This window comes from Harmonia axyridis, chromosome 1 (genome assembly GCF_914767665.1).
Source record: "Harmonia axyridis chromosome 1, icHarAxyr1.1, whole genome shotgun sequence".
NCBI lineage: Eukaryota > Metazoa > Arthropoda > Insecta > Coleoptera > Coccinellidae > Harmonia > Harmonia axyridis.
In genome coordinates, this window is record NC_059501.1 from 64,544,576 (window position 1) to 64,556,959 (window position 12,384).

General features: G+C 31.0%; 1 protein-coding gene across 1 annotated transcript; it reads right to left on the minus strand.

Annotated features, from left to right (window-relative positions):
* Nucleotides 1-302: 302 nt before the first annotated feature.
* Nucleotides 303-10,968, minus strand: LOC123684882 (anillin-like). The gene is made up of 6 exons (XM_045624384.1): nucleotides 10,853-10,968; nucleotides 5,999-6,696; nucleotides 4,825-5,236; nucleotides 2,750-3,084; nucleotides 2,252-2,619; nucleotides 303-598 (listed from the first exon to the last, which is right to left on the minus strand). Exons 2-6 carry the CDS (start codon nucleotides 6,671-6,673, stop codon nucleotides 367-369), a joined length of 2,022 nt encoding a protein of 673 aa, XP_045480340.1. The 5' UTR covers nucleotides 6,674-6,696; nucleotides 10,853-10,968; the 3' UTR covers nucleotides 303-366.
* Between the last annotated feature and the right edge of the window lie 1,416 nt (nucleotides 10,969-12,384).

Consider the following 12,384-nt stretch of genomic DNA (forward strand, 5'->3'; position numbering starts at 1 on the left):
AGTTTCTGATCAGACGTCAATTATGTTCTGGAATGTTTTCGATCAAAAACGGAAGCATTACGAACTTTAGTTTCTAAAATCTTTTCATCTTGATTGAATTATACATGACATTAAAATTACACACGTAATTGATAATCAGTGATAATAAAAACATTTTATTGTCCTCTGGTATTTTATATTATACAAAACTTCACACAAATTTATAATATACATATTTATCTGTTTTTAATTAATTTATGCCTACTAAGTTCGAGAAACAACGAACCCTCTAAGCACAAGTCTCTCACATTACCTACTCCTCTAAAATAACTAAGTTTGAATTTCACACATTTTACAATAATGAAAGTGATGAATATACTGAGGTGTTCATAAACTATTCTCGAAGTATGTCTTCATGCAGCCCCAGTGGATCAAATTCTTCAAAACTCGATTGAGTTCCTTTTCCCAGAGCAAAAAATCCCTTGGATTATCTGCAGCGAGGAATATATCTTTGTGATAAAATTCTTCATGAGCAGAATCAGGTCCAATCTTTAGATGAAGTGATCTGGGTCGTGAACAGAATTTTTTATCGGCAAGCATGATGTAGGGTAGCAAACATCTGATGACAAAAAAAAACATTTTTGAATTTTTAATTTTGATTTCCAGAAAGATATATGCTTTTCCGTAAGGTATCTAGGTACTGGGAGAAGAAGTAGACGATTTTATTTACTATCAAAACTACTCATCAATAAAGACCCGATTATATGTTACATAAAAAATTTGAAATATGCAAGAAAAATGTTTAGAATATGTATAAAAATTTTCGAATCATGCATATTAAAAAAGCAGAAAAAATTGAGCCACAAATAAAAGCTTGGGGTACTCATTAAAATTAGTTTCTCTACCTTATACACACATTTATCTTGGGGCGTTTAACAATACATCAAAGTTTATAATTCTTGAATACTGAAAGGGTTGAAAACAATCAAATTAAAGTAATATGATTGGGCATCCCACGCTTTAATTTTTAGTCGTGAAAATTTGGAGTTACAATTGGCTACAAAGAAAAACTTATTTCCTAGTTTTAAGTGGAGCATTATTCCATCACAGATTTTTTATGATTCTGGAAAAATATTCTTGGCAATATTCAATTGAGAATATTTCCTATTCAACAATATTATGATTTGAAAAAATTTGGCAAAATTCCCATAAATATTTAGAATTTTGCCCTTCACGGGGATTCTCATTACGGTGAAACTAGCAGAACCCAGAATTGATTTTGAAAACGTGAATTTAAAAATTTGGCAGTGCGTCTAAACGTGAGATTAAAATTATAGTCTAATCGGATTGTCCATAACTTAGCCTGAATAGAGCCTTAAATTTCAAATGTAAGTGAATTTGTTCTGAGGAGTTTATTTATATTAAAAAAAAGTAAATCAATGAATTTGGCAGTGGGTTAAAACGTGAACCTATAAAATGAGCCAAAAATTATGGTTCAATCAAATTTTTCATGCACAAATGAGATTTGCATTTGGTATTGTCACTTTAGGAGGGTTTTATCCCGTTCAAATGATGAGGTGATGAATTCAGCTTGGAGAGTGCCCGAAATTACTATGTAAGTGAATTTTTTCTGGGGAATTTCTTTTTTTTTTTTTTTTTTAATTGTAAATTTAGAAATTCGGCAATGAGTTCCAACGTGAGCCTCAAATGAGCCTAAAGTCATGGTGTAATCAGATTGTCTATAAGAAACTAATCGATTCGTTGGTTCTACCAGCTGAACGTTTATCTATTCAGGGTACAAGACAAAAAATTCGAGGAATATTATAGAATTATCAGAAAACCCTAATTTTAATAAAATACTCACCACTCTTTTTCAAATATTCAATGAAAATTATTCGAATGCAAATACGTGAAATAGGCGAGACTGGATTGGTTAACAAATTCCAGTTGAGAAGCTTATATTTCTAATTTCAGTACATCACCGTTAAAATTATTATACCAGGAGATCACACCATTAATTTTTTATGAAAATTCAAAAAAGGGTTTTATTCTATTGTATTACATTTTAAACAGGGGTTGGTTGACTATAAGCACCTGGAGTAATTTTACCAGTGAAACAAGAAATATGGAAAAAATTTGTTTAAAAACATCAGCGAGTATTGCTGAAAGCGCATATTATTTCTGAAGACACTACAATGAATTTGAATGAAAAATACATATTCTGTGAATCCACACTGACAAAATTTCTATCTATACTTTCAAAAAATATTACCTGGAAAGATCAATTATTCTATTGGGAGCTATACTGTCTTCCTTTCCTGGATAATCCCAGAATTTCAATTCAGAAGCATCTAAAATGCACCATTGCCGTCGCCATCTTGTTTTCCCACCACAACTTTCACAAACCATCAAAAATCCAGATAAGAATATATCTAATTTCACTCCACTGCCAATGGTACATTTCATTTCCTCCAAAGAGAAATTATGTGTACTTTTGTTTTCTATCGAGAATTCTCGCAATTGTAACTGAGATTTGGTTATCACTGTAGTTCCAATCAAGGTAAAGGCTGATCTTTTAGTTGGTTCCTCAGATGCAGAAATGGGTCTTGTTCTCGGCCCGAAAAAGAAATTTCTGTATTTCTGAAATAAAGTGTGGAATATAGTAACAATAGATAAAAATATATAAATGTTATGCAGCATTTTATAGAAAAATTCCCTTTAATTATTTTGACATATCAGTATCTTTCATTAGCTGATCTGAAAAACTCACCTTCAAAATTTTCATTCCTTTCGACTCCTTTCTAATTGTTAAATGCATAGTGTAAATTTCCACACTTATTTCGAAATCTATAGGAAGTTCATCGAAACAAATTGGATCTTCTATTTCAAGCTCCATATTACTATTGAGCATCAACAATTCACTGGCAAATACTGTACATCCACAACGGAAAACACAAAGGAAAAACCTTGTGTGTTTCATTTTGTTCTCATTAATTTGATTCAAAGGAATTCTTAGGTTTGATAACAGCACAAATCCATTCCAATCTTCTTCATTTTCATTGAAAGATTTAGATAGTTCCTCAGTCAATATATCTCGACGTAAGCCTGGAAAATGTTTCAAAAATAAGTTGTATATTATCAATTCATCCAGAATTAATATCAAGATTTATTTTCCTGCTTGTAATCCACAATTTTTCAGGGTGTCTCTATATAGTATTTATAATACTATAGAGACACCCTGAAAAATTGTGGATTACTAGCAGGAAAATCTTTATATACATATGTATATAAAGATTTTCCATAATTCTTTTAATTTGTGTTCAACGTTATATTCAAAAATGAATGTTACTATTCATAAGCATTCCGTGGACAACTGTTATTCTAAAGTAGAATAATTACCTTGCGTTGGTTTGAGAGCATTCAACCGAGTTGAACGCGGAGGTCTAATAACTTTCAAGATGAATATGGCAGATTATACTATCAAAATCTGCAATATAATAAGAAACTACCTGAGAGACAAGAGTTTCTATGTCAAAATAGATGACATATTCACCACTAGACAAGTGAAAGCATGAGTTCCTCAAGGTTCTGTTTTGGTACTTTTACTCTATAATATCTACATATACGATTTCTCAAAAAACTTAAAGAAATGACCAACCTCTAGCGCTAGCCCTAAATGCAAATTATACTCGAATAGTAGTCAGACTTCAACATACAGAGGTCATATATAGAAGACTGCAAAAAGCACTAGATGATATAAACTAATCAGTCATTGGGTGGAAGAAAATCAAAGGCAAGAAGATTTAGGCTATTCTCCAAAAGAAAAGGAGACTAGAGATCAAATCAAATGTAAGGATAAATGTAGAAATGATGAAATGAATTCAATACCTGGGTGTATCACTAGAAAATATACTCTCATGAAAAAACCATAAAATACGAAGTGAATAAAATCAACTCAGCAATGCGCAGACTTTAGCCACTTACAGAAAGAAAGAGCCAATTGAAGTATGAAATTGAGTGTGATCAGGTCAGTTATAAGACAATATCAAATAGACACAAGTGACAGAAAGTGAAATATTAAGAGCTGCAATGGATCTTCTTGGTTCATATGAAACCAACAAATCCACATTTCCTCAAGAAAAGATCAAGAAGATTTTTGAAAAAGCAAGTCAACATCCAAAGGACGAACTAAAAAACTAGTTGACTACAACCCCGATTCGTATGTGATTACGATGTCAATCCATCACGAAAGACAAACTACGAAAGAACAAAAATAAGTAAAACTCAATTTCAAATCAAACAGAAGAGACTCTTCTATGAAAGACATAGGATAGGTTAATAACACAACTCCACGATAGAGATCGTGAAAGAGTTACAAAGAGAGTAAAAAGGTTAAAGGCAAATATATACCAGGAACCTAAAAACTGAAGGTTTAATAAGAAGGTTATGTTCTTAAAATATGGAGTCCCAAACTGTTCGACCTTTTGCAAGGGTAGTTCATCCATGCTCATCAAAAACAAAGAAAGCTGTACCGGACGGATGGATTGAATTGAATTAATGATAATAATAATATTTATATTCAATTAATTAATTTTTATAATTCAAGAATAATTATTATTTGTGACCATTCTCATTTTATATGAAAGGTGTATATGGTAGGGAACATTTGGGGCACAGCAATCCTCTGAGATTGAGCGCACCTTCAAAATTGGCTAGTTTCTGCACTTGTTGCAGAAATAACTAACATACCCCTTTCCTTTCAATTTACATCTATTCAACTAAATGTATGACTTCATAATTTTGGTTTATCACCGAGTAAATTCAGAATTTCAAAGAAATACTCACTTGCTATCAATAACACACGTTCTGCCTCAACTCTGAGTATACTATCTGAAAGCTTCTTGTTTCTTTCACACAAAGACAGAACCTTCAATACTTGAAGAATGGCACAAGTTTGTTCATTTATTTCGTCTTCCAAATTTTTTGTTAAATCCTTTTTTTCTTCGGTGATGAAGTCTTCTTCCATAGGATCTGTATGAATAGATTGGCTGTCGATGGTTTCTGCCCTTCTTTCTATAAACTGCAAAGACTGAACGGTCTCCATTGGTTCAGATATATGGACGCAACTTGAAGTATATGTTTTCTGGGAAAGAATATCGGTGAGGTGAGGATGCAAAATTTCCTCTTGGTCTTGAAGTACTTCATTTTCCTGTCCATAGGTTTTTATGAATTGGTGTTCCGCTTGGTTCTTTTGTGGCTGAAAATGTTAAAAGGTTCTTCATTTTTTCATCATCGATTGATACATTTAATTTATTCAGAAAGTCCGTTCTAAAAATTGGCAGGAAAACCATTTTGCTTATGGATGAACACTACCTTTGTCACTAGGTTCTTCAATACAGATTCATTTTTATTCTTTGTGGAAATCGCTTGATCGATTCTTTCAATTTTTATTGAAACCTCCGTGTGGAAGTTTAGAATATAATCAATGATTTCTTTGCAACATTTTTTGGTCTTTTATTATTCAGAATTCAAGAACGTATAGATTTGGGTCGTATGCGAAGTTCAATATCATTCACTTCGATCACTGTTTACGCGAATTCACGTTTGAAAAATTAGGAAATATTGGAGGAGAATAATCCTTTGAGAGATAGCAAATTTGTTTTTGGAAATTTTAATAATCTATCTGTTTATTTTGTCATGCTTAAGAGCGTATATGTATCCACATGGAAGCTTTTATTTCATTCGAATTTATTTTGACAAGAGATATACTTTTTCGTGGTTCTTGCCGAAATTGAAGAATGAAAAAAAAGATGTTCTCTTTTCTTCCACCAAATAATTATTTCGATGACTTCGCTATTGATATCAATTTGGAATAAAATGATATCACGCTCTATCGTACGTACATAACTAGTATGCCTACCAGATTTTGCTTTGCTTAAATATTTTCTAGGATATTTCTATAGACAATTGTGATGAAAGTCTCCTGTTCTATGGGAAAATTGCACAAAAAATCTCTCACCTGTTCTTTTGAAATCTCACTATTGAGATTTTTCGCATCCAGTAAAGTAACATTTGCATTGCATTGGATACTATCTTCTACATCAGGATATATATCAGTAAAATGCACACAATCTGGCCATCTGTCCAGGTTCTCTTCTTGGTCCATCGAAAACATTCTTCTCCTATTAGATTTCTCTATGAATTTCTGGAGAAGATCCTTGAATTTACTCAAAACTAATTCTTTAATGATTTCGGAATCTTCGTTGAATTCTGTGTCTATTATATCAGATTCCTTTTTTATCGTCTTATAGTCCGATCCACCATGAAGTTTGTTTAGTTTCTGATTTATTCGAAAATTTGTCGGATTTCGTTTTAATTCCTCGTTAATGAATGAAAGATATTCTGTTGAACTGAATAAATGGGATGGGTTCAACCTCAAATTTCTGTTGCAATTTCTAAGAGATAGGCTTTTACTATATTCTTCTCCTTCGGTTTCTCTCGAAGATCTCGAAGGAATATTTTGAATATCGTGTGGATTACTGTCTTTACTCACGAAGATCACTTTTGCTGGTTTGATCTTCAATTTTATGGTACTAAATTTTTTGTAATTCGCAGGTAGTATAATTTTCTGATTGATATTAATGAAACTTTCAGTTTTTGGGGCATTAGTTTCTTCCTGGTTCAATGTTCCCATATTGTGAAATGTAGTTTTCTATCCTGAAAAAAAAAACACAACTACTGAAATCATATTACATATTAACTGATAAAAAATCTTCATTTTGAAATTATTTTTTCTACTTCAAGAGTCATGATTAGTGTGAATAATAATTCAGAAGAAAAAATGTTTTTTTCCTCAAAATTTCTTCGAATCATAAGGAATTATTATGATATATCAGGCAGATAAAAGAGGAAAAAATAAAGGCAAAACGTCAAGAGAGTACCAGGAACCCATCAGCTTTTTAGACTATGGTTTTGCCTTCAAGTAAGCACAGTCATTCAAATTATTTACATTGCTTCATTTGCGTTCATTTGGCATTATACTATTTTTTTCCAAGTGTGTAAGGATTTTACTATAAATGAAAAAATAGAAAAGAACAAGTATCTCTTTTAATTTTTTCCCAATTTTGAATTTTGCTTAGCGAATGGAACATACAAGGTGTCCCTAAATTGAAAGTACAAATGAAATCGAGTGATTCCTTGAATTATTTCAAGGAAAAAAATGTCCTTTAAACATGGCCTTGAAAACATTTTCCAGATGCAGGGTGTTTCTTGTAGGTCTACTTTTTTGTGCTGATTTTACGATTTTATCGAATTTTTATGAATCATTGGTACAAATCACCAGAACTAATAATTAATTCAAATAAATTTAATCATCACAGCTTCCTAGCGAAATTTTCATGCTAATTTGGATTTTCCTGAGGATTTCGAGAGAATTATTCGGATTTTTTCCTAGAAATCGATAGCAGATACGACGAAACTATAAGAAACCAAAAATTTCACTTCTAAATCAGAGTTTCTCATTTGTTTGTGCTTTAAACTACCAAGGTACAATACGAAAAAAGACTGATTTTGAAAAACGGGCATAGTTCCAGAAAAAATATCATTCTTGATACATATTTACAATCGAAATTGTCATACCACATAATGAAAACTCTAAATTGGAATATTAATGCCAAATTTCAGCGTATTATGATGGTATGAAAAAAAAATTGGAAAAATCGAACATCAACATCTGGAAAACAAAGCGTTTGCGGACCCATGATTTTAGGAGTTTTTTTCTTAGAATCACCCGAGTAATCACTCATCTTCATTTTACCTCTCATTTATGAACCTTCTGTATGCATTATATGCATAAAAAATGTACACGTTGGTCAAATATGAAAGTGATGAGAGTTTTGTTCCATTAGCGATATTTTTACGAAAAAAACAATAATTAATTTTCAAAATATCCAAATTTTTGCAGCCAGAAACGAGCAACAGAAAAGATATTCTGCCAAGTAAATAAATAAAAATAGGAAGAAAAATAAAGATGATAAAAGATCCGGAATTTTGGTTTAACTTTCCTTCATGGCAAAATCAATGAATATTCTTAGTGTTACCTATATAAAAAAGCATGATCCGCATCCATTTCGATATTTATTGTATTTAAATAAATAAGAGTCATTAGTAGCAAGTTATGACAAAATAGGCCTTCATAAAAAGCCTGCTTATTTTCAGGCAATAGGTAGTCTTATCTCTTTCATAATTTTATATTTTTTAAATAATTATGAGGGACTATTAGATAGGTACAAAAAGTATTTTTGACCTGCTGTTTAAAAGTTTAATGAATTGTTTTCATTGACTCAAGAAACAACTTCCATTAAATCAATGAAATCTTCATAATTACAATGTGCGGTTCATTATTCAATCGTTTCTACTTTGTATCAATAATGTATTACTTTTCATTGAAATTGTTCGTATCATAGACTTCATACAGAGTGTTTCCGAATTAGAAGTGAACCTTGAAGGAGGTGTTGGTATCACTCATTTGATGTCGATTGAGCCGTTTTCATTTATGAATTAAAAATCAACAGTTTCCGAGATATTTGAGTTCTAATGTTTCTTAAAAATTTTGTCAATTTTTTTTACGTTGACCAAGTTTGAATGAAATTTTGGGTTATATTCTTCGAAAAAGATATGATATACAGGGTGGCCACTTTTTTAATGGGATTGTATCGGTAACTTTTAAACCATAAGAGTTAGAAGGTCGGTCAAATGAAGAAAAAGTTGCATGCATAGAAGCATTATCAAGCAGTTCAAACAAATCGAGATTATCAGGGCCGGTTATTGAGATATCATAAGAAAAGTAAATTATGTCATTTTGATTTTTCTTTTTTTCCCACTTTATTTCAAATATTATCAAAAAATGTTATTTTCAATTCAATTTTCAAGTGATTTTGACCCTCATCCAAATTTAATTGTGTGTATGTAAGAAAAAACAAGTCTATTAACGATATCAATGTTCTGAGCCAAATTCAAACGAACCCAGAAAAAAATCGAGAACTGTGGCCAGTGAATGGAATTTTTCAAAAACTGCTGTTAATAAAATAGTCAAGAGACGCGAATACAATGATTTTAAATTTGAATATCAAGCCTTGCAAAAATTATATCGTAATGATCTCAAAAAAAGTTCGATTCTGTAATTTGTTTCAACGGAACAAATGACAAATACAACAATAGTGATACCTTGCGAGAAAATTGAGAATGTTTTGGAAGGTATTCAAGGAGACCAAACAAGCAAATGTATAAAAAGTATGGGTTCCAGAACCGTAAAGTGCATTTTACAAAATGGTGGACATTTCGAACACTTACTTCATGTCATTTTGATTTTTCTTTTTTCCCCACTTTATTTCAAATATCATCAAAAAATGTTACAGGAATTTTTTATTCGACAGTATATTATCCCCAATTTGACGTAATCAGATTTCGTATCCCACGTTTCGTACTCTCTGGGCCACCCTCAACCTCATTTATTTCAATACGGACCTGCATATTTTATGACATTTTTCGAAATAACATTTAACGCTGAATTCAACGATATATCATACAATGTCATTCAAAGTTGATTTTCAGGTGATTTTGACCCTTATCCGATTTTCTTTGGGTCAGATCTGTATTACCTTTATCTAGTTTAATTAACAACATGCAATATGAAATAAATTTCAATAAGAAAATCAACTTACCCATCTTGAACTGAATGGAACATATTAAAATCAAAGCAAGAAAAAAGTGGTACATACATACAAGTCTTTGTGATTGCCATTTTTTAATGAATTGTTTCTCAGCGTATTCAAACATTTCAAACCATTTGAAGTGCTGTAATTTCTTTCCAAATTAAGATATCACAATAAATAAAAAAAAGGTTCAGAGAAATATTCGCATTTATCAACGATTCTCTCCACAAATGAAAGCTCATTTTTAATTTTTTTTGTTCACCTCTGTATACGTAATAAAAACAAATTTTATTCTCAATGAAAAAAATTGGTAAGATAGCGCAAATGTTTCAAAAGAACCAGAAATTTTTTGAAATCTTTTTTGTTCCCATAATTCCAGGTTTTTATTGAATGTCAACAAACAGATTAATTTTTGTTCGCTTGTTCCTCGCAATGTCATTTCGTCGCGAGGAGTCAATTTCTGGATTTATATTTTGTTTTTGTATATTTCAATCACATTTGCTGACATTAAAATCAAATTAATATTTGTGTTATCTCCTGAGTTGTCGGCACATTACGCGCAGCAATGCCGAGGTGAGATCTGCTCGTTCATTGGAGTTCATTAAATACCTCACTTGTGAAATCAACTCAACACTAGACGCAAATAAAGAAAAAAATTGAAGTATATTTTCTGTGATATGAAACGAAATAATAAACTATACAGTTCTGTAAAATTTCCAGTTTTTTTTGTTTTACTAACAAACTCTCCTCAAAATAACCCAAAACGTCAACTGAAAATTTCAAGGCGGTATAATATGTTTTCTCTTCTCTGAAATTTCTTAAGGTGACTCTTGAAAATAATACTACATCCAAACTTCTTTGAAGAATGGTCGAATGGAATAAATAAGGATTTAGGACCTAGTTTTATTGAAGATAGTGTGAATTTGAATAAAGGTATTAAGAGTACCAAACAGTTTCTCACAACTACACCTTGACAGCTTCAAACCTTTTTCTTTGTATAGTTGCGAATTTTATACCATTAAAATATCTATTACCTGCTGATCCAAATATGGTTAGCCGTAAATATTATTGTGAGCCGTAAATAAAGCTTACTTTCAGGTGATTACCTCTTCGAAAACTAGTGAAATCGAAAAAATCCGTTAAATTTTGAGTAAACTTACGGTAAAATATTCCTTCTAATCCATATATAAGTAGCAGGTATTTCTTCAATTAATCAAGGCTTCAACATGGTTTTTAACAAAAATTCATTATTTTCACTTGCTAAGCTCTACCGCGGAATCACTGAAAGTACTGTAGAAACCTAATCACATATTATTGATGAAACCAATCGATGCATAAATAATCTACCCCGAAAATTAAACAAATTTGAACATCATCAATGAGTCACATCTGCAGAAATCACAATACAAATGAAAAGAAGATTAAAATTTATGTATCTGATAAATATTTACTTTTTCATTAGGGAAGTGATATAAACATCACCAGAAATGCATTCCTACGAAGAAAACGTTCAATATTAAAGAAGAAATTGAAAAAGTCGATATAATCTATATTCAACTATATTTTCAAAGAGGCTGATCATTCATGGACAAACCTACTTGGATAGGTTGAAATTTAACGTTTTCTACAAAACTAATTCATTAGGTGTAAATGCCTTCAACTTTTTTTTATATCAAAACAATAGAAATTTCTCAAAGCTCTTTGAAAAACAATAAAGACATGTAACTAATTAAGATCGTTGAAGCATGATTGAATATAGAATGACATGTGCAAGGTCAACATTTTGTGTCCTTTGTATTTGATTTCATTCGTGTTATCTTTTGAAACCAGTTTGATTCGCCTCATTAGAGAAAATGGAACATCCTAAAAATTTTCAAAGCTATAGAGACCTCATTCCCTATTTCCAAAAAAAAATTTTCAAAGCTATCGGGACCTCATTCCCTATTTCCAAAAAAAATTGAGTTTGCTAATATTTTTCGAGCCATTTTCTACTTATTATTTTCAAAATATTAAACCAAATTATCAATTGAATTTCGATTGAGCATTTGACATAGATAAGTGGAATTCCATGGGAATTATACAGGTCATTTAATAAGTCATTTGTTTGTTTTATTATCTGATTTCTTTGGAATTTGATCGTATCCACCATTGGTAATTTTTGTCCGACATTATTTGATTAATAACAAGACACTATCACTGAATTGATCGCCAACAAGGGCGTTGTTAATTTTTTTTTCTTGGGTAATCGAAAAAAAATTTTTTGACGACTACATTCACTCATACCTGTAATGTGAGAGAAAGAGGTTTGATAACAAAGTTTGAACCAAATTAGTCGAAATAATAGCATTTTTTTCATTACCGATTCGATTATTCTTACCTTACACAAGGTGTTCCTTAATTGGAGGTATGAATGAAAATGAGAAGTTCCTTGGGTAATTTTAAGAATAAAAAGTCCTTCAAACATGGACTCGAGAACGCTTTGTTTTCAATATACAGGGTGTTTCTTGTAGTCCTTCTTTTTTGTGATGCCTATACCAGTTTATCGAATCTTTATTAATCTTCGCTACAAATTGGGTAAATAAGTTACAAACCATATATTTAATATATTCATCACAGCTAGATCTTTATAATAATTTGGATTTTCCCTAGAACTTATTACAATAGAGCTGTTTGTAATTTTTTCTCGAAATAG